At 46.1% G+C, this 25,801-nt stretch overlaps 1 protein-coding gene across 1 annotated transcript; it reads left to right on the forward strand.

Annotated features, from left to right (window-relative positions):
- Positions 1–1,017: 1,017 nt before the first annotated feature.
- FRMPD2 (FERM and PDZ domain containing 2) lies at positions 1,018–24,401 on the forward strand. The gene is made up of 7 exons (XM_036103167.2): positions 1,018–1,125; positions 2,955–3,102; positions 4,798–5,012; positions 7,375–7,473; positions 13,371–13,714; positions 18,713–19,946; positions 22,487–24,401. The coding sequence occupies exons 1-6, from the start codon at positions 1,018–1,020 to the stop codon at positions 18,759–18,761; spliced, it is 963 nt and encodes a 320-aa protein (XP_035959060.2). The 3' UTR covers positions 18,762–19,946; positions 22,487–24,401.
- Positions 24,402–25,801: the final 1,400 nt, after the last annotated feature.

Consider the following 25,801-nt stretch of genomic DNA (forward strand, 5'->3'; position numbering starts at 1 on the left):
CAGAGGGGTACCTCTTCGGGAGACTGAGGAGGCCCTGTCATGAGGGGGCAGACGGGTGGCGAATCTTACATTGTGTTTTCCAGGGTGGCATTAACACAACCGTGCTCTATGGAGGTATCTACGTGAAATCCATCGTTCCTGGAGGGCCAGCTGCCAAGGAAGGGCAGATCCTGCGGGGTGAGGGATGGAGTCATGTTGGGAACTGCATTCTGTGGTGTGATCCTGGTCTGGGAGCTACAGCCTTCAGGCTTTGCCCCAGTCTCACCCTAGACTTCATGCAAATGATTGCCTCTCCAGGTCTTGGTTTCCTCACCTGGGAAAGGGGCTGATTCAACCTGGCCCACCTCCATGATAAGTTACCAAGGGGATGAAATGTTTGTAGTGGTGCATTGGGAAGTATAAGGTGATTTTAAAATAGGAGATTTTAAATAAGCTTGTTGCTGCTTGGCCTTCATGGGAGAAAGTAGCTCTTCCCATAGAGGACAGAGCGTGCATTGGTGACCCCCACTTCAGTATCCAGGGAGGACAGTGGCAAGCCTTCTCTCCGCCCTTCCTCATGTCCCCTGCTCTGAAGCAAGGGGGTGATTTTTATTGCTCTCCAAAATGGCAAGTTGAGCTAGAAAGGGCACCCAGGATCTTAGCTATCTCTATTTGCCCAAGAATTCTGCTGTCCCTGGCATCAACCAGGTCTTTTTGACCTGTTTTGAAATAAAAAAAGAACATCCTGGAGATATAAATATTACCCCTAAGTGACTTGAAAGTACTTTCAGAAATGGTTTCACAAGAAAACAGGAGAAAGGATACGGTTATGCAGAGTTGCTCAACCCCTCTGTGAGCCAATAATAGAAAGATTCCCGTATCATTGATCTACGAAGGTGTTCTGAGAGGTGGCTGGCAGCCAAGCCCCGTCGGGGCTTCTCACAGCTCGGCTTCTTGACCCTCCCTGAGGCTGCGTGAAGGGTGCTGGGCGGGGGCCTCTAGCAACAGTCATTCCTGCAGCCTCGGGAGCTCGAAGACATGACCTCTGTCCCCCTCCCAGGTGACCGGCTCCTGCAGGTGGATGGAGTGAGTCTGTGCGGCCTCACCCACAAGCAGGCTGTGCAGTACCTCAAGGGTTCTGGGCAGGTGAGCGCCCCACTAGCAGGGAGTTGTCTTTCTGCCCTCCAGAGCTTTCTTGGACAGCATCAGAAGCTGCGGTTGCCTCTGGGTGGGAGGTGGACAGGCAGGAAACAAAACAAGACTTTCTTCTTTGTCTTCTTCTCTCTTTCACTTTTTCACTTTTCTATGGTGATGTGAAAGTCAGGAGGAAGCAGACAGGTTTCCCAAGCAGAATACCTCACCCCCTGCAACGAACCTTGAAAAGCTGGCTTTTTACTTGCCTCGATTCTGGAATCAGACAGCCAAATAGGGCTGATGTGGTGGATGACTTCTGCTTGACTCTGGCTCTGGTTGCCCCCTCACACCTTCTGCTCCAGCCCAAACTGGCTGATGCTTCCATCTGCCCTCCGGCCCTGTCACCAGCTGGCTTTTGCACTTGCTGACACCCTCTCCCCAGTTCATGCTATTCCCATCAACCTAGGTAAATTCAGGCCACGCTGTCCTGGGATTCTGATCACAGGGAAGTAGAAATTCCAGACACCCAGAGCCGAAGGCACTGACCTGTTATGGACTCCTTATTCTATGTAGTGCCCAGACAGCATCTGGATGTTACCATGCTGTGTTCAGTCCTCTGCCTGAGGGTGGGAGCCTTTTTGTGCCTCAGTGTCCTAAGCCTCAGAGCTGGCATTGCCCTCTAGGTAACTGGGGAGCTGGCAGACACGGAAAGGACTCCTGTGGGCCCTTCTGGCAAACTGAGGGAGCAGAAGGGCCCCTGTTTGCTTCCTTTCCCAAAGCAGTCTTCTGGTTTGCAGTGAAATTTACTTTTGCTGGCTACCTTGGTTGACCTATCTTGAGAACAGAGTCGTAATTTATTAGCACTCTCTGCTCTTCAGACTTTTGCTAATGAACGTGGTTAGAGAAGGTACTTCTTGCCTGCTGCCAGCAGCAGTGATGACAGGTAGGAATTGTCACTCTGGGGTCATGGGCGTGGTGCTAAATGACAATGGCAGCAGAAGGATGTTAGCAGGCCCAAGTCCCCTGAATGGAAGCTCGACATTTCTAAAAGGCTTCCAGGTGATGTCTAGCCACAGGTCCCTGAACTATACTTTGTGTAAAAAGAGTATAGAGTGTGTAGGGAAGAAGGATGGAAAATCAAACCAAAAGAAAGGGGGAGGCCAGAATGGCATAGTTCTGGGATACCCTGCTAGGTGATGGGAAATGCTAGAGACTTTTGATCAAGAGTGTTGCATGCTCAGTTTGTGTCTTAGATCAACCCATGGGTAACCACGGTGGGGAGTGACCTGAGGAGGAGGAGATAGGGTCCAGGAAGCCAAGTTAGCTGGAGTTTGCCACTGTCCAGTTGGGCATTGGCAGCAGGAGAAGAAATGGAGGAGGGGGAGCCCTGGGGGAGATGTTTCTGATGGTGAACAGACAAGTCTTAGGAATCAGATGGGCACTTGGAGGGCAGAAGGGGGTAAGCTGGATCCCTGCAGGTGTGGCCCCTAGGAGGTTAGTAGAGGGATGGTTCCATGTTCGGAGAGAGCAGATGCAAGGGGAGGAATGTTTTAGGCAGAACGAGGAGGGGGTAGTAAAGATGAGAGAGAGGAAGAAGATGAATTTGACCTTGAATGCACTGAAACGGAGGTACATGTGTTACCCCAGAAACCCTGTCCGACAGGCAGTTGAAAATATGGCTCTGGATCCCAACAAGTGGGCTAGATTGGAGATTTTAATTTGAGATTCAAATGAAGCAGCTATTGGAAGTATCAGAAAATCAAGAAGCATTTGCAGGGTGAAGGGAGAGCCTGCTGGTTACCATATGAAGTGCAAATGGAGTTTGTCCAACCATCTTCTAGGTTGCAAGACTGGTCTTAGAGAGAAGAGGCCCCAGGACCGCCCAGCAGTGTCCTTCTGCTAAGGACAGGACGGGAGATGAATGCACGGCTGTTTCCTTGGCAACAGCCTTGCCTGGCAGGCCCGCGGGCTGTGTCTCAGCGACAGATGGTGAGAGGAGAGAGAATTGAGTGTTACTATTGTCATGTCATCCTGTGCTCCCTTTGAATTCTCAACTCAAAAGGGAAGGTACGAAGGCCTCCTCTGGCTTCACAGAACACTGTGAGCATGATGCGGCTGGTGTTTGGATGCAGTGGAAGCCAATATAATGGAATATGTTTCTGGAAAAAAAAATGCATTGTTCCAAAATGATTGCCAGGTGTAATTCTCCCCTGTGCCTTCTGAGGTTTCTCGATCAGGTGCCTGAATACTTGTGTATAAATCTTTAGGAATGAAATTGGAATGAAAGGGTCAGGCATTTTCTGACCAAATCTCTACCTTCTAGCCAAGACATTCATAGCAAAAGATCTGGGGTGTGCTGAGGCAGGCTGGGAGGGGAAGGTGCTCAGAAATCTAGCCTTGTTATCAGCTTCATGTAAAACAGTAAACGTCCATCAGTTTGCAGGGACATCATGGCATATTTTACGATGGGTTGCCTCTCTGCACTGCCCTGTGATTTTGTTTCCTGCTAGGAAAACATGTACTCCTTTAGCATTTCATGATTTGGAGCTTAGCCACTTTTCAATCCGTTTTTAGAGATTTTCTTGAAGGTGTGAGTCAGGTTGGATGCACGGTAGCCATAGTGAGCGATGGGGTTGGGAGGAAGGGAACACGCATGCGTAAGACGAGTCTGTTTCCTCTTTGATTGCTCCTGTGCTCACTCCAGTGAGGCCCTTCGACAGACTCACTATCAAATGAGGTGAGGGGGTCTCATGGCAGTGATGGTGAAATTGGTCATATGATACACCGGCAACTAAAAGCTTCGGATGCTTTCATTCTTGTCCCAAATTAAGGTTTATGAGTCAGTGCTCTGTCTTTTGATTCATTGCCAACTGAGTGGAAGGCAGGCTAGGAGAGACCCAAAGGCCTCTGGCTGTTAGACTAACGAGGTTCCCGGAGCTGTGTCCATCTTTGCTGCCCAGAGGCAGCTGTTTTGTCTATGGTCCGTCCACATGGCTAAAGAAAACATTTCCATAGAATTTACCAGAATTTTCTCCAGAGTCTAATTATGCAAAATTTTGTTTCAAATATACTAAAAATGATTGAGGTTCTAAAGGAGTAATAGGAATATATATGATATAAGTTTTATTAAGTGATATAGGCATATTGTGTATGTCTATAAACTATATCTTTACATATAAACCTTGTTGATTATCTATAATTGTTTTGTCCAGTATGGTAGCTACTGGCCACATGTGGCTATTGAGTACTTGAAATATAGCCAATCTAAATTGATAAAATCCATATTTGATTTTTGAAGACTTAGTACATAAGAAGGATGCAAAATATCTCATTAACACTTTTTTTATATTGACTGCATGTTGAAATGGTCATATTGTAGATATATTGGGTTACATGCACTATATGATTAAGTTTATTTTACCTGTTTCCTCTTACTTTTTAAAATGTAGTTATTTGAGAACTGAAATTACACACGTGGTTCACATTTGCAGCTCACCTTATATTTCCACTGGGCAGCACTGATCTATAATAAGTATAAAGGACTCTCTCATAAAAATTAGCAAAATGAAATCTTTTCATGTAAAACAGAAATAATTCATCTACTTGACAGTTTACGTTTTAAGGCCAGTCAATTTCATTCAGAATCTACTAAGGGATTTATCTTGTCCACATCCCACAATACAGGTCCTAAGTTTGAAGTCACTCTGAAAAAAAATGCCAGTGGTTTGGGATTCAGCTTCGTGCAGATGGAGAAAGAAAGCTGCAGCCATCTCAAGAATGATATTGTGAGAATTAAGAGACTCTTCCCAGGGCAGCCAGCTGAGGAGAATGGGGCCATTGCAGCGGGTGACATTATCCTGGCCGTGAATGGAAGGCCCACAGAAGGCCTCGTCTTCCAGGTAGGAGACCATGCAACCCCGTGTGCACACTGACACCAGCCATGTTTCTTTCAGGCCCACCCACCATAAGGAATACTCTGGGTTCTTGAAAGTCACACCTGGAACGTGGATCATACAAAGAGAGCAATGGGTGGACCATTCTCACATTTAATTTTCTGTCTCAGTTCTTGAATATCTGACCTTGAATAAGCCTTGCTTCTAATTAGGTTTATAATGAAACTGAAGATAAAGCCCTGGCTCTCTGCTGGCTAAAGCTCTCCTGACATTCTAGGAGGTGGGTATGTGGGCTGAAGAGACTGCAGTGGGTCCCTTTCTGCCCTTCTTCCCATTTCTCTATTAAATTTACAGCTGTTGACATGCAGTGTTGCATCAGTTGTCCTGTATATATTTAAAAATGAAATTTAAAAAAAGAGTAAAAAGTGGACACTTCTCCCGGCGCCTGGGTGGCTCATTCGGTTAAGCATCTGACTCTTGATCTCAGCTCAGATCTTGATCTCAGGGTTGTGAGCTGAAGCCCTGCACTGGGCTCCGCACTGGGTGTGGAGCCAACTTAAAAAAAATGTGGACACTTCTCAACGCATATACCATAATCTCAGTGGAATACTGTGCATATCAGTCAGGGTCCTGGCTGGAAATTGAGTCATTTGAGGAGAGTTTAATAAAGGTGTGAGCTGGTTGTTGGGAAGCTCAAGAGAGAGTGTAGAGCCCTGGGGCCGGGAAGAGTGGGTGCAATTATCCATCCACCCCTCCCAAGTCCAAAGACATATGGGAAGGAGCAATTATACAACCCGGGAAACTGAGAGAGCTGGTGAAGTGGACCTGATGACATGAACTGTGACATTTGCTGAGGGACCCAGCCATTCTGCGACAACCCCATGGGGAGGGAGGCGGGAAAACAAATACCCACCTCTCTCTCCTCCCAGCTCTGATCCTTACGCATGCTCCCATTGGCTGAGTCCAAGAGGAAGCACCTCCCTCTCCTGTCTCTGATCCCACCCATGCTCCCATTGGCTGAGCCCAACAGGAAGCCAGTCTGCGCAGGCCCACCTCCGGAACACAGAGCAAGGTGGAGAGTGGCTCTGGACTGAGTGGTGAGAGCTGGAGAATCCCCAGGACAGCATATGCTGGGGTGGCAATACTTTCATCTGTCTAGTTTGTGAGCCAAGAACTGTTTCCTGAGAATGAGCGCTGGGTCAGCAGCTCTTTGAGGAGCTAACGACGCAGAGGCAGGCAGTTCATATGTTCTCAGTGCTTGTAGTGGGGGGACAAACAAGAAAACAGAACTGACTGTGGAAAACAAGTGTCACGAGAAACAAAAATGCTTGCCCCAGGGAACTGGGGGAAAAGAAAGTGCTTGCCGCAGGGAACTGAGGAAGGAAGCACGTTCCGTGGAAGTCCATTGCTGCTAAGGGGGTATTAAGTGGCGTCCGGATCAGCGGTTGTCGAGTTGGAATGATACTGCCTTTCCGGGGACATTTGGCAAAGTTCATATACATTTATGGTTGTCACGACTGACATCTGGCATCAAGTGGGCAAAGACCAGAGATGCCGCTCAACATTCTACAGTGAACAGGGCAGCCCCCACAATGGAGAGTTATCCGGCCTAAAATGTCAGTACTAAGGAGACGTTGAGAAATTCTGGCTTAGATAGGAGATAGGAACTCTCAAGGCACCTTGAAGCCCTGGGCTCTGAGACAGAGTGTTGGAGGAAGAGGCTCAGCATAGTCGGAGCTTAGGTTGTGGGAGCAGCGGGAGCAGGTGGGAGAGAGAGGGGGCTAAGCAAGGCAGTGGCAGGTAAGAACAGACCCCGCGTGCTGCCCTGCAGAGCTTGTTGAATGTGAGGTGACTTGGTCATATCTGCATTGTGGAAAGAGCGCTCTTGATCACGATGGAGGAGGGGAGGTGGGTGACACTGGAGGAGGAAGGGAGCAGAGGAGGGCACTGCGATGGCACAGGTGAGAGGTTCCGAGTGCCCTTTAGAGATTGGGGTGGTGGAGCGTACGTGACCGATGGCCCCTGAGATGGGGGGCTGCTGAGAGGAGAGGGAGGTTGAGATGATGAGGACATTCTCTCAGTGAAGAACACGCATCTGTATTGGCAAGTGCTGCCATGAAAAGATCCTGGGCAGACCATGGCCACTAACAGCCCAGCATGGGGGCATTGCCTTCATGGGGACCCCAGGCCAGTGGCTTTGGCGTCTCTCACTATAGGAAATCAGGCCCATAGCAGTGTTCTCCAGAGTTCTCTAGAGCCGAGAAACAGATCAAGGGAACAGTGCCAGAGAGACAGTGGGGAACACATAGGAGGAGATGCCACAGCCATGCCACGCCCACATCCAACCACAGATTCTGGTTTCTCGTAGGAGGTGCTCCATTTACTGCGAGGGGCCTCACAGGAAGTCACGCTCCTGCTTTGCCGACCCCCTCCAGGTGCACTGCCTGAGGTGGACCAGGGATGGCAGGTAAGCAGCGGGGCCCTCTGGTGCCTTCAAGCACCCTTTTTCTTGTCTGGTGGGTCCTGAGAAACCCAACTTTGTTTTAGGTAGGGTTCAATGCCATCTTCTTCCACTGGGGCAGGGAAATAGCTGGTCTCCAAGCCTCAATTAGTCTGTGACAAGTTCATGAGATCTCATGTCTGTCTTCTCCTTGCCCTCCCTACTCTGCCTCTACAATGTTTGCATCTTCCTGTAGATAGTTATATGTTTAGATCTTGTCTGTGAAACTTCTAGACTCAGGCCTTCTGGTGGCCCAAGCATCAGAGAGGGGAATCCAGGAGCAAGAATAATAATACAAAATCAGACTGAGGAAAGGTAAGAATTTCCATTCTGAGGAATGAAATGGAGAGCAGGATATGTATCCACTTTCCTAAAGTATGAATTAGACATGTATGGTTTAGTCCAAAGAAGAGGCAATGAGATCGGGAAAATTAAGAATTAAGAATATTAGTGTGTCCAGTGAAATAGAATCAATAGGGTGTGTATGTGTAGGGGTATGTAGGTGGGAGGGGAGGTTAGGATATGGGCTCACATGATTGTGGGGGCTGGCCAGTCTAAATTCTGCAGAGTAGGCTGGCAGGCTGGAAACCTAGGGAGGGGTCCATGGTGCAGCTTGTGTCCGAAGGCAGACGGGAGGCAGAATTCCTTCTTCCTTGGGGATCTCAGTCTTTTTCCCCTAAGGCACTCAACTGATTGAATGTGGCCCACCCACATCATGGAGTGTCATCTGCTTTACTCAAAGTCTGCTGATTTCAATGCAAATCTTATCTAAAAAATGCCTTCACAGAAACATCTAGACTAGTGTTTGACCACACATCTGGGTACCGTGGCCTAGCCAAGTTGACAGATAAAATTAATTGTCATAATGCCACTGGTTGGGTCCCGGGACACAGACGCTGTAGCAGAGATTTGAGTGCCAGAGATTTATGGGGCCTGCTCTTGGGAACAAGCCCCGTGAGGGTGAGGGAGGCAGGGCCAGGTGGAAGGAGACGTTAACATGGGGCAGCTGCAGCAGGGGCCTCTGCTTATGCCACAGGGAGCTTTGGAGCTGGGATGGCAAGAGAGCCTGTGCCTTTGCACTTTGTATCAACCAGCACTGCGGTGTGGGCTGCCCAAGGGAGGGGGCCGGACGTTGCCTGAGACAGCTCCCTTGAGCTGAGCTGAGCAGGATTCTTGGGGAAGGGCTAGCTGTGAGCTGTCAGTAACCAGCACTCCCGGCAGCTGGGGGATGGGCCTTCATCCTGGGGAGGCGTCTGTGTGGGTACCCTGCAGTCAGCTGCACCTGCTCTGCCACGCACCAACTGTGTGGACCTCGGGCAATTGCCTGACTTCTCTAGGCCTTGTGATTTCTCATTTATAAGATGTGGATAGAGTCGATCGCTCATCCCTGAGGGTGACAATCACTAGAGACATCACAGAAGATTTTGTGATCCAGATCCTTCTGATTCTTGGACTCCAAGAGGTCATTTGACACAGACTTTGTGAGAAAATTGCCAGGGAAAGGAAATTAGAAAGCTGCCAGTTTGGGAGAGAAGGTAGACATGGCAGTTGTGTTGAGCAACTGACCGGGGTGCGAGAAGGTCAAGCTTCGCATGCATAGAGATCAGGCCGTGGGGCTTGTGCCCTGTGCTTTTGTTGAGATATCTAGGAAATGCCGGGAAAAAGTGGTCCTTCTGTTCTGGAGAATGGCTCTACTTAGGAGGGCCCAGAAAAGTCCAGTGGGAGGGCTTGGAGTGAGGCATGGTGGGCATGCTTTCTCTCAGTTTATACTTGAGGGCCAAGTGGAAGAGAAATTTTCATTCATTCATGTGGCTTCAGAGGTCAGATAGAAGACCAAGGAAGGGAGCCTTTAATTCCTAACTAGAATAAAGTGGTCATGGAAAGGAGGCAGCCGTACAAACATCTGGAGTAAGAAGATCATTCCAGGCAGAAGCGATAGCAAGTGTGAAGGCTCTGAGACAGGAATGAACCTAGATGTTTGAGGGACAAGAATATAACAGGTGTGGAAGGGGAGAAGCTGTAGAGAGAGGCACGGGCCACATCATGTAGCGCCTTGTACATGTTGGCAATGTGCGGATTCCATCTTGGTGGCAATGGGAAGCCCCTGGGCTGGAAGTGGTGGGAGAGTGAAGGGTTAGGCAGGAGCATACCCTCATCTGGTCTATACTTTAGAAAGACCACTGAGCTGGAGATGGACTGGAGCAGATAAGCCAGCAGTCATTCAAAGAAACCACTGTGGCTTGGACTCAGGTTGTAGCCGAATAGTTGGTAAGAAGTAGTCAGATGTAGGAGGTAGAGCCCAAAGGATTAGTTTTGGCTTAGATATGGTCACATGGAAAGAGAGCAAAGTTTGGCTTGAACAACTGGTTGAATGGTGATACTGCTTGCCAAGATAGGGAGTGCTTGGAGAGTGCAGTTTAAAGTACATGGAAGAGAAGCGATAGTTCTTGGGAGTAAGCAAAACTGAAATGTCTATGGAATAGCCAGTGGAGATGTCAATTAGGCAGGTGTTTGTGGAGAATTGGCATGATATCAGGACTGGAAAAGGTGGATTTGGGAGCTGTCAGCAAATAACATTATTTAAAGCTATGAAATGGATGAGATCACCTTGGGAAAGAGTGCAGAGAAGTAAGCCGTGGGACCCCCCAACATTGAAAGGTCCAGTTCAAAGAAATGACACAGCAGTAGGGGCCTGGGAGATGGTGGGAAAACGAGGGAGGGCTAAGTTCAGAGTGAACACATGCAAGTAGAATAAGTGAGTAAAGGATGCTCTCAAGAAGGAGGAAGAAACCAATTATGTTGCATGCTACTGAGAGGTAGAATGAGATGAGGAGAGAGAATTGTCCTTGGCTTAGAAAGATGTAGGTCACTGGAGACCCTGAGCAGAACTCCTTCAGTTGGATGATGGAGACAGAAGCCTGGGTGGAGTGTGTGCAGGGAGAAGCGGGGAGACACGGACAGAAATAATGAGGATAAGCATGCATTTGAGGAGCTGAGAAAGGAGTGGCTGGTATTTGGAGGAGGTTGGGAGAGGGATGCGGCCTGGTTGGTAGACTTTGCCGTGGGGAGATGAAGGATTCTCATCTGGATGTGCCCATTTTCACTGTGAAGTAAGAGGCAAGTTCAGGGGAGTGGCTGAGGAGAGAGATGAGAAATAACGGAGAGGGTAGAAAGAATGGGAAACTGACTTCACTAAGGAAGTAAAGAAAGATTATCTGGAAGTCTTGAATGCCTGTTAGATACCTGCACTCGTACACGTGGCATGAGTGTCTAGAAGCAGCTACGGAGTCCACATAGGGCGTCCCTGGGGGTTGGAGTTCACATACGGCCCCTGAGTGTCACACAGAATGGAGGCAAATGGAGGCACATAATGCAGAATGGGAGCTCGGAGTCTTCTTTATCTTTAAGGTGCGTGTTTATGGGGCAGAAGCATGGACTCTTAGCAGAGGAAGAGGGTGGGGGTGGGGGACGGGGTGGTGACAAGGCACCATTGACCGGAAGCCTTGAAGAGGGTGAAGGATCACTGTAGAGTGAGCACTGGGGGTGATGAGGTGGAGGGAGGGGAATGGTTGAACATGAGATTTTGGAGGTCTCCCTAGGGGTAGTATAAGAAAATATAACTGCTCTTACTATTTATTTTTTATCTCATCCACTTCAAATTTTAATTTTTGGTATGTCCTTTATAATTTGCATTGTATATCAGCCAAGTCATAAGAGTTTATGATTTATAGTTAAGTAAAAGTGCATATTTGCGGGGACGCCTGGGTGGCTCAGTCAGCTGAGTGTCTGCCTTCGGCTCGGGTCATAATCCCAGAGTCCTGGGATCGAGCCCCATGTCAGGCTCCTTGCTCAGCAGTGAGTCTGTTTCTCCTTCTCCCTCTGCCCCTCCACCTGCTCACTCTCTCTCTCTTAAAAAAAAAAAATGCATATTTGGAAGCATATCCCCCCTCATTTTGAGGAATGGGCAATCAGCAAGGTGAGGAGCCCGCCGGAGCGAGTGGACGAGTAGCAATTTCTTTTCTGCTTTGGTGAGGACAGGGATGGGTGGCCAGCCCTGTCTAGCTCTCAAGTCCATGTGTTCCTACAAGGTCAGGCATGTAGATCATGGGATGGAAGTGCTAAAAGATAATTTTCAGGAAAAAGTAAACTCATGACTCTCACGTAGATGTAAAAATGAATATATGTTAAAGATTTTATCTAACCCATTCAATGAGGGACCTGGGCAGATGTTAAAATTGGTTCAAAAGAGATTTCAAAGAACAACATATTTGTTTATAGAGATTTATGAAATAGCTCAAAATAAAGAATACATAGAATCAGCTAACCCAGAAGGTTGTGCTGTAAACAAAGCGTAGATTTTTTTTTTTCCTACAGAAAGTTTGTTCCCACGGTGTTAGTGTGCCCCAGTGTGTCATCAAAATTAGAACCTAAAAGGCCCAACAGGGATATAAGCAGTTGTGGTGAATCAAGTAATATTTGGATAAGTGAGGAGGAGACCCAGGGCAGGGAATCAGGATGGGAAGGGGAGTGGGGCTGTGAGAATGAGCCATCATGGATGAGGACAGATGAAGACGAGAGTTTACAAAACTCATTTCTTACTGGAAAGTGAGACAAAGCGTCATTGTTACTTTTGTTTCCATATTTTTTACGTTTCTTTTTAAAATTTTATTTATTTATTTATTATTTTTTTAATTTAAATTTTCGGTAGTTAACATACAGTGCAATATTGGTTTCAGGAGTAGAATTCAGTGATTCATCACTTACATACAACACCCAGTGCTCATCACAGCAAGTGCCCTCCTTAATACCCATCACCCATCTAGCCCATCCCCCACCCACCTCCCTCCATCAATCCTCCGTTTGTTCTCTGTCATTAAAAATCTCTTATGACTTGTTTCCCTCTTTTCTTTTTTTCTTTACCCCCTTCCCATATGTTCATCTGTTTTCTTCCTTAAATTCCACATATGAGTGAAATCACATGGTATTTTTCTTTCTCCCAATGACTTATTTCACTCAGCATAATATACTCTAGCTCCATCCATGGCATTGCAAATGGCAAGAGCCCATTCTTTTTGATGGCTGAATAATATTCCATTGTTTATATATACCACATCTTTATCCATTCATCAGTTGATGGACATTTGAGCTGTCTACGTAATTTGACTGTTGTTGATAATGCTGCTATAAACATCGGGGTGCATGTATTCCTTTGAATCTGTATTTTTGTATCCTCTGGGTAAATACCTAGTAGTGCAATTGCTGGGTCGTAGGGTAGCTCTATTTTTAACATTCTGAGGAACTTCCATACTCTTCTCCACAGTGGCTGCACCAGATTGCATTTCCACCAACAGTGCAAAAGGGTTTCCCTTCCTCCACATCCTTGCCAACACCTGTTGTTTCTTGTGTTGTTAATTTTAGCCATCCTGACAGGTGTGAGGTGGTATCTCCTTGTGGTTTTGATTTGTAGTTCCCTGATGATGAGTGATGTTGAGTGTCTGTTAGCCATCTGGATGTCTTTTTTTGGAAAAGTGTCTGTTCTTGTCTTCAGCCCATTTCTTGACTGGATTATTTGTTTTTTGGCTGTTGAGTTTGATTTTTTTAAGATTTAAAAATATTAAAAAAAATAATGCTTACATTATTTTTCCGATGCCCCAAACTAAGGGGTTCAGAGATGGTTACTTGTGTCACCTAGGGCCCAGTGGGAGCTGGGGTCCTGACAAAGGGAGACTGACCCAAGAGCCCATCTCTTAACTGCTTTGCCCCACAATCACATGAAAAAAATGATTTTTTTTTAAAGAAGCACATTTTAGATTTTGCTTAGTGTGCACCATGGATCTAATAACCCTTAGCATTTCTTTTAATAGACAGCCGTGCTCTCATCAGACAAAGAGTTCACCAGGGCAACTTGCACAGACTCAGAGCAGAGCCCCAGTCTGGATCACGAGGACAGCCGGAGGGACAGTGCCTCCCCAGACCCAGGAGAAAGCCTGGGTCTTAGGCCAGAATCTTTCCAAAAAGCCACCAGGGAGGCACCATGGGACCAAGACCTAGAGAGACCCTGGGCCACTTCCCTGATGCATCCTCAGGATTCCCACCCTCATTTATGCAGACTTCAACAAGGAGTGGATGCATCAGCATTGGCCAGCTCTTTGGAAAAGGATATGAGGCAAAACTGCTATTCAGTTTGTGATGTCAGGAGACTTGAAAGGTAAGAATCACCACATTTGCAGATACTTGGTATGTATTTCATTGCTAGAAATTACAGTCAAGCAGTTCATAACTGTGTTCAGGTGCTTACTGGGTCCGGCACTATTCTAGGCATTAGACAGGGGTGTGGGGGTGTGTGTGGCAGAAGAAACAGAAGCATAAGGTCTGGAGCTGCTGCAACCACAGTTCGTGAGCTTTTGGGAAAGCTGACCCCACCCGGTGGCCCTCCTGTACCCTTGGCGCCTACAGATGGCAGGCCTCAGGTGTTTCTCCCAGCATACGAACCTTTATGCTACATCCTGCATGGCGGTTTTTTTTTTTTTTTTTTAAGATTTATTTATTTGACAGAGAGAGAGAGAGCAGGGGAGGGAGGGGCAGAGGGAGAGGGAGAGAGAGAATCCTCAAGCAGACTGCCGCTGAGCACAGAGCCCCACACGGGGCTCAATCCCACGACCTTGAGATCATGACCTGAGCCAAAATCAAGAGTTGGAAGCTTAATTGACCTAGCCACCCAGGTGCCTCCCCGCCCCCCTGGGCGCCTTTTAAAGTCTTGTGGTAAGAAAGAAGTTCCCTTGTATGTATCACCATTTTTATTGCTAATAGAATACTTGACAATCGACACCAGCTTAAAAAAAAAATCTATGTCTTTAAACACCAGACCGAAACGTTCATTTTAATAGCCATTTTTAACTTAGCCTTCATTTTGTTCTCATTCCCCACAAGTATTTCCAGTCTTCCAACCTGTTCTGATGGGAAACATTCTCTTTGATTCAGTTTGACAGTACTTATCACATAGACTCAGGGTGCACGGGAACCTGTCAGGAACAGAGAACGGGGTGCAAATACTGAGAAAGTGTGAGGTACTGCTTGGAGACGTGTGCTAGCTCGATGCACGGGGACAAAGCAGGCAAATAATGAGGAACGACGGTTTGTGTGTGACACCGGATAAACTCACTGCTGTGAAATGACTCTTCTTTGTTGCTCATCCTAGAAGGCTGAGCAGGGCAGATCTATAGGGCCTGGTAGGTGACATGAAGTATGAAGCAGCCGTGTAATGCAATTAGGCAAGGTGAGATCTGTGACTAACAGGAGCCAGGCGTACATTCCCTAAAAGCATTCAGGGGGCGCCTGGGGGGCTCAGTTGGTTAAGCATCTGACTATTGATTTTGGCTCAGGTCATGATCTCAGGGTCGTGAGATCAAGCCCCACGTCTGGCTCTGTGTTCAGCGGAGAGTCTGCTTGAGATCCTCTCTCCCTCTACCTTTGCCCCTCCCCCTGCTTTCTCTCTCTCTCAAAATAAATAAATAAATAAATATATGAAAGCATTCCGATACAGTCTTTATAAGAATACCATTCCAGCCAAACAAAAACTAGCTAGTGTGCAAAGTAGAACAGAATGGGTAAGCACATTCATCAGTGGTATTCATTTTCATTGTCTGAAAATGCATAAATAAAAGTGTATTTATAGTTTCTTATAATTGCGTTCTAGGCAGTAATTGATATACTTGGTCACATGATAAAGGAAAGAACCTCCAGAGGTTAATACGAGGACAATGATTAGTGTGATCTTATAGGAAATACAAAAGGAGCTGTACTTCCTTATAGATTTTCAAAGGTTTTTGGATTTTTAAAGGTTTTACTGCCAGATAGTTCAGGATGATGGACAGAAATCCTGAGGGTTGGATTATCAGATTATAAAGGGACTCTGGGTTTAGCTCCAAGCCTGGAGTTTGACTTGCCATGTGCCTTTAATCTAATATAGTTATCAGTTATTAACAATAGTTCTTTTTTGTTTTTTTTTACTAGTTATTAGTTTAGTTGCTGTTTCATTCATGGAGTCACAGAATCTCAAGGTCGTTCAATATAAAAATGATCTAATTCAATCTCACACCCCGTGCTGAAATCTGTTCTATAACATCCCCAGAGTACGGGGCATGCTTTTGACTGAATACCTCCAGGGATGCAAAACTTGCTACCTCTTAAAGTGGCCCATTTTATCACCATGTAGTTGTTGATCAGAAAGTGTTTCCTTATATTAAGGTGAAATCTGTTTTAACGCCTATTTCCTCCTATCTTTTTGTCGTTATTTTTGCAAGAAACATCACATTATTTTATTTTTCTGAATCAAATTAAATTTGGCTTAGTGTTCCTACTTGAGAGGGTATACCCGATGTCCCAAATATGCCATTTTTGGAGGGGGTTGCCTCTCCTAGAGTTACACAAGAATCCTGAGGGCTCTCCAGAACATTCCAGTGGAACTTCTGATATTCAGTTGGTCATGGTTGCTGCCCCATGCTTGTTACCCAGGCCAGTGTGGCCCATGGAGCCATAGGCGGGCAGCCTTACTATTTCTCTGTCCTGGCTCCCTCCATGGCCAACACCTCCCCCTTGTGCTTGGCCTCCCTGTGGTGGTCCTGGTAATGACAGCGCTCTGCCTCCTCACATTTCCTGGTTTCATTTTTGCTGTTTTCTTCCCCCCACTCAGGAACCTTTCTTTCTTTCTGAAGGAAGGACTCAAACCATATTAGCTTCTCCTCTAACAAGACAACTTGATTGTTCTGCTGCATACATAGTGACTGTCCCCTATAGGAAGAAAAGCATGGCACATGCCCAGCAGTTCCTGATACTTTCCCCCAGCTCCTGGTGGGATTGTGGCTCTTTGCAGACTCCTTCTAGAAGTAGCTGCCCCTCCGCTGTGGGGTGGCTGTCCCAGGCAACTACCTCTTTGTTTCTGGCATCTGTGAGTCAAGCTCTCTTTTTGCAGTTTGGAGCCAAAAGAGCACGGACTTCTTGAGCATATAACCTTGGTTTCAGCTTTACCATGTACTAAGTGTGCCTGGAGTGTTGACTCCTCTGAGCTCGAGGCTTCTCTGTCAACAAAGAGCAGGACACTGTGCAGGTCAAAAGAAAGCACACCTGCTGAGTCCTCGCATGGCGCTTGGTGCACCATGGGAACTTAACACAAGTCACTTTCTTTCGCTTTCTTGCCCACTAAAGAACAGGTCCCTTCAACTAAAATGCCCAGCAGATTGCCAGAATTTACCAGCTGCCAGGTGGCTACTTCCTAAAGCCAGGTAGCTGCTAGCACCCCAGCAAACCCAGAGTGTTCATAGAGAAGATGAGATTTGACTTTTCCTTCCTTGTTTTTCTCTTTTACAACGGCACATCTGGAGACTCCGCCGTGTCTCAGGAGATGCTTATAAAGCAGGCTCAGAAAGCAGTACTGTACATTTTCATAGAGGAGGGTTGGAATTGCGTGCCTGCCAGATTGGGGGCTTAGCACTTGGCTGGTGTCGCATCTTAGGCAAGGTTCGTTTCTAAAGTTAGGGCCTAAAGCGAAAATCCCATCAAGTCACGTTACCCTTGAACATCACTCTGGAAGGCGTGATGTTCTTTGCTCCCCTGGTGTGGGAGCAGATAGCTTTTTCTTTGGTTGAGCCTCGGGGGGAGGGCCTTGCTGTCTGCCAAATGCTTATCTTTACGTGCTGGACTCATAGGAATGAATGGGGATGACGGATTCAAGGCCTCCACATGTGTTCATTCCCGGGCTTATGCTCATGGAGTGGAAAGCTGGTTATAGCACGATGGTATAAGCTTATTTCTCTCTCTTTCTTGCCTAGCACATATAGTTAAATTCAGGTAATTAAAATGCAGGTAGTGTCACCAATTATCATTTAGTGAAAGTGATGTTGTAAGTCTTCATGGTCATAAAGAATACAAAATGAAGCCAGAGTCCTTGAGACGAACCTAAAGTTACTGTATACCTTCTGGGGCGGGCGCTGTTCCTGGAATAGCAAAGGGGGAGTAGGAGGCTACAGGTCTAACCCAACAGCGGCTGCCATGCCCGCTGTGACATCCGCGTGGCTGGCCGAGGCCGGAGGCTGCCCGACGAGTGGGCTGTTGGTCAGAGAGGAGGGCACAGGGAACCCCTGTGTGACTGGAGCGTGCCTGGGGGAAGTGAGTGAGGCAGGTGCCTGGCCAGGAATGGCGGAAGTCTAAGAGCAGAGCTAGGGCAGGACTGGGGCCTGGCTGCTTCAGCTGGCTTCTCTCTGCACACTTACAGGCTCCCAAGCCCCAGATGCGCCCCAGCCCCCTCCCCAACCACACATGGCCAGGCACACCACTCCAGTAACTCCTAAACACTGATCTTCAGCTCAGGATTGTCATGCGAGCTTGACAGTCCACTGGACTTCCCTCCTTGATGTCTTAGACACACCGCAAGCTCACCCTTGGGGCCACCAAGCCCCCTCAGACTCTCTGACACCTCGCCTCATGCAGGGAGCTTGTTAGAGAGGTTGGAGGAGGATGGTGGCGAGAGGTCAGGTGTGAACAGTCAGGCACTGCGGTGGCCCAGGGCATGTGCTTCTCCTCTGCCCATTGGGGGAGGGGGGCACGGTAAGCGGGCTGCTGCTGGGGGCAGGGGTGGGGTGGGGTGGGGCACAAGGTGGGCCTGGGCAAGAGGCTGGATTTCCTGTTCTTTGACAAAACTTCCACAGTATTCCCTTCCATGTTTATAAGAAGATGCATTTTCTACACTATTTGGTCAAGTGCTTTAAGGTTTTAAACCGATTTTCCCTCAAAGTGCTTGGCGATTTTAAAATATTGCTTTCTTAAAGTGAGTGTTCCTCTTCAGTCCTGGTGGCACACAGTCTCCTTTTTTATGCACGTGAGTGCGCATCTGTTTACATGAAACACACACTTACGTATGCCCTGTAGGTCTCATGAGCAGAAATAACATCTTTTTGACCGTGAGACTCAGGTGGGGACAGACACTCCAGTTCCCCTGGGGAGGAGGACCGACCCTCTGGGCGCCTGGGGCTTGGAGCTCTTGGGAGGCACCAGAGCTGAGTTTAAAAGGGGCATTTCGGGAAAGGGACGAGAGGGGAGGGCAGGTGGCAGGTCATAAAGCCAAGCCGTTGCTTTGGGTGTGGGGAAGGGGGCTGATAAATGGGGATTTGTGCGTTTGATGAAAAGCTAAATCTGCATGCATTTCTTTTAGATTTTCCTCCTCATCTTCTCTAACCGGACTTTCGACAGATATTTTCTGAGCCCGTTCTCTGCATGCTTGAAGCACTGTACAAAGTGCTCTACCATCTGTCTGCGCTGCTTTTTCTAATCAGAAAGCCTGTGGGGCGACCTTTGGGCAGCCCCCGGAAAGCGTGTTCTTCCACTGTTGTCTCTGCATCTTCACCACCAGACAGCGCACCTCACTCACCACTCTTCTGCCTCCTGTGTCACACGGGGACTAAATTCACTCCAGCTGGCTGCCTTTACAAATAGGCTCTTTCTCAGCACTCCGAAAAGGACTTGATACTTCCACAAAGTGCTTTGAAGGTCACCTGCTTGAGTTGCTTCTAGCCTCCTGCTTTGGCCCTTTCCCTCTAACCCCTCTGTAGAAATCACAATCCTAAATCCTCTCGATGATAGCCCCTCCCATTTACTGAGGACTCACCCTGTGCCAGGAGCCATGGACGGATGCATCAGAATTACATAATCTAAGCATCCCAGCAATCTTATAAGTTTCTCAATCTTTCCATTTTTCAGATGAGAAAACTGAGGTCCCAGAGAAGTTAATAAGCTTGCCAGAGGTCTCCCTGACTCCCCATATGAATAGTCAGCCCTAGAACAGAGTCATAGCTCTGTTTTCAATACCACGTCCTCTGGCAGGTCCTCCGTGGCCTCCCGACTCAGTCAGGAGCTCCCCCTGCTCTACCGTAGCACCCTCTCCCAGGATGGTAACATTTGTTCCCCGCTCACTCTTCCCATAAATCAGGGGATCCTTAAGGACAGGAGCCTCGCCTTATTCACTGTTCGGAACAGTCTCTGGCAGGAGCTGTTTGGACCCTGGCTGGCTCTCCTGTGCTCTGTCATGATGAACAGCCTGAAAGAAAGAAGGTGGGGAGAGGAATTTCTTATCAATGCTGGAAGACGCATGGGTTTTTGTTTTCTAGTCCTGAATTGGACACAGATGATGAGGAAGGAGACACACGTCATCTACTCGAAGCCCCTTCTCCCACTGTGGAAAATGAAGCATATCTTACCATCAGTTCTACATGGGAAGGCCAGCTACTCTGTGAAGAATGTTTGGAGGCAGATTCGGGGACCATTCCCTTACCTCAGTTCTGTTCTTGGCGTGCTCTCTCAGAGTCTTTGTCTGCAGAAGAGGCGTGTGATAGTGAGAGTGAATGGGAAGACCTAGAGGAGGCTGTGGACCTGGATGATGGCACCCTCAGGTGGGTATCACTCTGGGTAGACTGAGGCTGGGTTGAGTTCTTCTAGTGGGGCTCAGTGTTTCAGTCCACTTTGGCAGGGTGATGGCCCATGGGCGCCACCTCTTTCCCCTTATGTCCCCTCAGGGGGTCACACCTCATCATGGCACTTACTATGGCCCGTGTTCCATGACAACAACCTTATAAGATAGGGTTATTGTCATTCCCATTTTACAGATGACACATTTGGGACTTTCCCTGGGTCACGCAGTGGGTAAGTGACAGAGTCAGAATTCATCCCCAGCTCTCCCACTCCTCAGGCCACATGTTCGGCGCTGTCCTCTGCTGCCAGCAGCGCGTGGCTGGGTGTACCATCTCTCTTGGTGGGCTGCTTGTGAAGTGCTGACTCCTATTTTGTGTGCTCATGCCTGCCCTTGGGCTCAGTATATTTCAGAGAAGAGCCTTGGTGTCATGTAATGTGGCCCTTCTCAACAGCCACCATGTCTCAACACAGTGAGCTTTTTCTTGGTCAAGAAAGTCAATCTGTTAACAGAAGATGCCACCAGAAGTCAGGGCTGGGGTCAGATGGCACCGATGAAGACAAGGGAAGAGTAAGTGTAACAAAAACTGTCAGACTGGGAGCAGAGCTGATTAAACTCTTGACAGGTTGGTAAACCACCCAACATTCTGTTAAAGTGCCTATAGCATATGTTGTTCTGGTATTTTTAAAATGCTAAATGTTCAAGAAACTTTCACATAAACACATTTTCAAGGCACATTGAAACTTACTGAGGCCTTGGCTCGTGAAGATTTGGGTGGGACTGAAACAGTCTTGTTCACTTTCATCCCACTGTGTCCTAGCTACATTTTCACCACAAATGATTGACCTGGATTCTTAGAGGACAGGGGCAGGCAAGCTGAGAAGGTAGGTGGATATTTGAAACTCAAATATGACAAAAGGACTGGTTCTGATCTGAAATAGGAAGCAACAGGTTAATAGAGGGGAGGGCATGGAGGCTTTGAAGACCATGCCCGCCGTTCACGGGGCAGTGGGACACTGACAGCTTTGGGAATGATACATGATGGATTCACAGAAGTGTGGTACAGGCAGAGAGTGGCTTCTATGTGGAGGGCAATCTTTCTAGAGTGGGCTCCTCAGGGCTGGGGAGCTAAAAGAAGATGGGGTAAGCAATGCTTTGGGGACCCACAGGGAAGAGGTAAGGACCCTCAAGTTTCATGAAATGTCCCAGGAGAGCTGCAGTTCCCCTGGGAATGGGAGCAGAGAGCAGAGTAGTGACAACAGGGCTTTTCGGTTGGAGAGGCTCAGACTCCAAGCCTGCCTCTGCCACTTACTGGGTGACCTGCAACAGATGACTTTTAAACCATCAAAGACTCAGTTGACTACCAAATGGGGATAGCAGAAGCCACCTCATACTGTTACTCTAAGAGATGACAATGCATGTCAAGGGTTTAGCACACTGCCTGGTGAGTAGTAAGGACTTAGTACATTTTAGTCAGAAATCATAAAGGAGGACATTACTTCAGTGAGATGATGCAACCCTATGAATGCATTCAATCCTGTTGATTTTTTTCCATGTAGACAAAGGAACTAGGTAACTTTGTCAGACTTGTGCTCTAATGTGAGGGGTGGGGTGAGGAGAAATACTGGTTCATGGTAGGGGTGTCCGGATGTGGGTAGACTGAATAGCTCTCAGCTATGGACAGTGGTTTAGGATGTAATTAGGTCTAGACCTGCTGTAGTCACTTCTTGGTGCTGATAGAAGGCAGGCCTGCAGGTTAGTGCTCAAGGTGTGAGTTCATAGCCTGGGCTCTGTGGAGCAGCCCACAGAGGGGCTTCAAGGCATCCATGTACTTCTACAGTTAGAATATTGACTTCCATGCTTCTTTTGGAAAAAGAACCCCCCGCCCTTTTTTTTTTTTTAAAAAGCAACTCTTAACATACTTTAAATTCTCTAAGTAGTCCATAATCCCCAAAAGATTAAGGATATCTGTTGTATATATTCTCTTTTTTATCCTGGAAGTGGGGATAAGTTTTGAAGGGTATAAAGAGGACCTTACTTATGGATGGAGTCATGCATCCTTTAAAACCATATAACATATTATTTTCTTTGGTCCTTTTAGACATTGAAATAATAATGGTACATAGGCAGTTTCCATAAATAATTTGATTTAGTGCTCATATCAACTTTGAATGGTATTCTTATTCCTCTCTTATAAATAGGACTTAGAAGGTTCATTTGATTTGTCCAAGATCATAAAGTTAGGAGGGGCAGAGTCACAGTGCATCTGTCTGATTCAACTTTTGGTGCGTTTTTGCATTTCCCCTAGAATGTGTTTTCCACGTGGACTTGTGTGACACATATGTCTTTCCATCACGTGTCATAAGTCCTACTATTTCTCTCGCAAAATATTTCTCTGTTAGGAGGCTAAAACAATCTCTGTTGTCTGGTGGGATTGAGAAGGCAATTGAACTGTTCTCTTTAGTGAAGGCTCCTGCTGACCAAATGGCTAAGCAAGCCAGTGAAAGCTGCTTGTTGTTTTAGGTGAACCGAGAAAGTCTGAGAGTCACCTGAGGCAGAACCCTGAGGTTTCTGCATGGACGTCCTTTTGACAGTGATCATGTGGAAGAGCCCTCAGATGTCCTTGGTCCAGAGAATGTACATAGGAGTTCTACAACCAGGAAAGAAGTCTGTGGGTCCCTGAGGAGGCGACAGGGGATGGAGGGTCTGGCCTAATTAAGAACTAACTTTCAAACGATCACGCCTGTCACTTCTGAGACTCGTTTTGAATGGCGGTCATGACCTCTCTACCATTCTGGGGTTTATGTTGAATAAAGCTGTGTATGTGTGTGCATGTGCTCACAGGGGGCTTCCCCCTCATGAAAGGATTTGAGAACCAACCACCTACATCAAGATAAGCCAGCCCAGGATGAGGTCTCGCTGTTGCACTCACTGGTACATATTTTCTGGGAGAGATGCAATATTCCAGTTTGCACTTTTTAGTTCTCCATTGGTTGAAGGAGTTTCCACGGATTTCAAAGTGCTGTCAGTTCCCTTGAGGGACTCTGCTGAGAGACTTGGCTCAAGGCCATAGGAGTAATGTGTTTTGACATCTTTCTGTGTTCTTCCTATGCAACTCCATATGGTTATAAATTCTTTTAAAAGCATTTTCCTTTTGAACTCAGCAACCTGATCCTAAAGACGATATGAAAGAAAAATAAGATGGGAACACCTAATAAAAAAGAAAGAGAGAAGTTGTAGATCCAGCATTACCCAGACGTTATGATATATAGCCTCCACCATAACAAGAAACTAAAACCATGTGGGATTAGCAAATGCACACACACAAAAATAGAGCTGGTGGACCACAGTGTGAGCCAAGGAACACACTTGGCATGATATGATAAGGGATACATGGCAGTGAGCATTTCAACATGGGGGAAGGAAGCCACCTTCACAGAACTGGGGTAGCTGGAAAAGAGGGTTTAGATTAAAAGCTCACTTCATCTATTAAAATTACAGATGGGTTGACTTAGGAAAAAAACAAACAGAGAAAAGCTGTAGAAAGCACACTCTAGTTTTATCAGATCTACAGAGGAATAATACACTTCTGGCTTATAGCAATAATAAGGTATAACAAAGAATAGCTACAAAGTTGACAATATTGAAAGAGCTAAAACTTCTGTACAGCAAAAATGCCAAAATTAATGTAAAAATAGGAACAATGGATTGGGAAGCATTTACATAATTGTGAATAAAGATGAATATCTATAATATTTAGAAAGCCCATGACGGTTTATAATAGATTAATAAAGGATTTCAGTAGACAGTGTACACAATAAAAATGCAAATGGTGGAAAAATACATATTCTAATCAAAATAATGTCAATGGATTAATTTGTGTTCACTACATTTGCAAGAATAAAAAAATACTCTCCAATTTTGGCAAAATTTGAGTGAAATTGGTATACTCAGAAATATCAAAGGCCATAAAAATGCATACGCCCATACCTAACAATGCCAGTCCTGAGAATTTATCCCAAAGGAATAATTCAGAATAAGAAAAAAATCTGTTTAAGATGGTCATTGCAGTGTTCTTGATAAAAACAACTTGAAATGGTGAAATGCCTTAGAATATAGTAATATTAAAGACAATTATATCAGCATGGTGAAAAAAATGAATAGCACAGAAATGGCATAAGAAATAAAATATGGTAATATTAAAGAGAGGATGGTAAAAGAAAATGGACAATTATGGTATAGTAGCATCATGGGATATTATGTAGCCAAGAAGACAATAAAACAAATACAAAAGGTCACAACTTAGAAAAGTTTTTGATAATATGGGGCAGCTGGGTGGTTCATTCGGTTCTGCGTCCAACTCTTCATTTTGGCTCAGGTCATGATCTCATGGGTGGTGAGATCGAGCCCCATGTTGGGCTCTGCACTCAGCGGAGAGTCTGCTTGAGATTCTCTCTCTCCCTCTGCCCCTTCGCCCACTCACACTCTCTCTCAAATAAATAAATCTTTTTAAAAATTTGTTTGATATAATAACTCCAAAATGCATTTGGAATGGCACACTGGTGACATCCACAGAAGAGCATCTACGAGTACACACAGACAAGTATAGTGATGGAAGAGAAATCACCCAGCATTTGGGTAATAGATTAAGAGAGTATATTTTGTTAAAAATCCCTTTAGTCTTCTATATTTATTAATTGTATCATGAATTTTAAGTTAAAAATAAAGAGACCAAAATAGAAAAAAAAAAAAGAGAGACAACAGAAGAGACAAAGACAGAGGTTTAAAAAACCTGTGCTCTAAAACTTAATTTATGAACTCTTCTCTGTGTGTTTTTATTTTTAATTTCTTGTCCTCTTTATGAGAGAAGTCTTATAGGTCATTTGGCTTGTTTTGCTCTTAATGAAAAAGAAATATCCAGGCATCTGAACAGTCTTGTTTCAAATGTGCTCAGGACTGGAGCCAGCTCCCTAGGTGCACTATTACACAGTTTCATAGGCCTCAAGTTTAGGGAATTAAGTATGCAACGAAGTGAATAAATAACAGTATTTATAATTTTGGAACTGCTCACACTCTGCTGAAACCTGGTTTCTTATATCCTCTTTGGAAAAGAAATGGATGCCTACAGGTTCAAAATGAATCTAGTCCTCCTGCTTATAGGAAAGGAACTCCCCACCCCCCGGCCAGACTCCTTTGGAGCCATATCTCATGAAGAACATGTTCATTTGCCTTAGGCGGGCTTGACTGAAGCTGCTACTTGCTTTGTTTCAGGGCAAAAGTCAGAAAGGACAGTGCAGTCCTAAGGGACTCAGCCCATTGCCTGCAAACTGCTTCCAAGTCTGGCTTGTGCATTATACATCCTCAAACCTGGCTGTACCTTAGAATTAACTATAGAGGGTGTTAAAAATACAGCATCACTGGCTTCAGCCCTGGAGACTCTGAATCAGCAAGGCTGGGGTAAAACCCAGAAATCTGTCCCTCTTTCAAGCTCAGCAGAGGATTGTATGTATGGCCAGATTTGGGAACCACTGATGCAAACTCTTCAGTAAATATTGATTAAGCTTTTATTATGTGCCAGCAAACCATTTGTATAAGGTTGCTCAAACATACACACATTCACCACTCAATTGTAGAGCTAACGTGGGCTTCCCAACTCAACATAGTGAAGATGTGAATGCTCCTCCACAAAGTTTAATTTAGAGGTGTAATGTGATTCCTATCAAATGTCCGCCCAGGTATTTTGTAGATACAGATATGCTTGTTCTAAGCTTTATACATTTTATTTTATATTTTAAATGTGATTTATATTATATAAATAAAAAATATGTTCTGAAAAGG

Source organism: Halichoerus grypus, chromosome 7 (assembly GCF_964656455.1).
Source record: "Halichoerus grypus chromosome 7, mHalGry1.hap1.1, whole genome shotgun sequence".
NCBI classification, from domain to species: Eukaryota; Metazoa; Chordata; class Mammalia; order Carnivora; family Phocidae; genus Halichoerus; species Halichoerus grypus.

Bases quoted from the DNA above. Each gene is read 5' to 3' on its own strand.
- FRMPD2 (XM_036103167.2), top strand. From the start codon at position 1,018: ATGACCTCTGTCCCCCTCCCAGGTGACCGGCTCCTGCAGGTGGATGGA. The intron at 7,474-13,370 runs GTAAGCAGCGGG...TTCTTTTAATAG, and splicing joins AGGTGGACCAGGGATGGCAG to ACAGCCGTGCTCTCATCAGA. The intron at 13,715-18,712 runs GTAAGAATCACC...CATTTCTTTTAG, and splicing joins GATGTCAGGAGACTTGAAAG to ATTTTCCTCCTCATCTTCTC.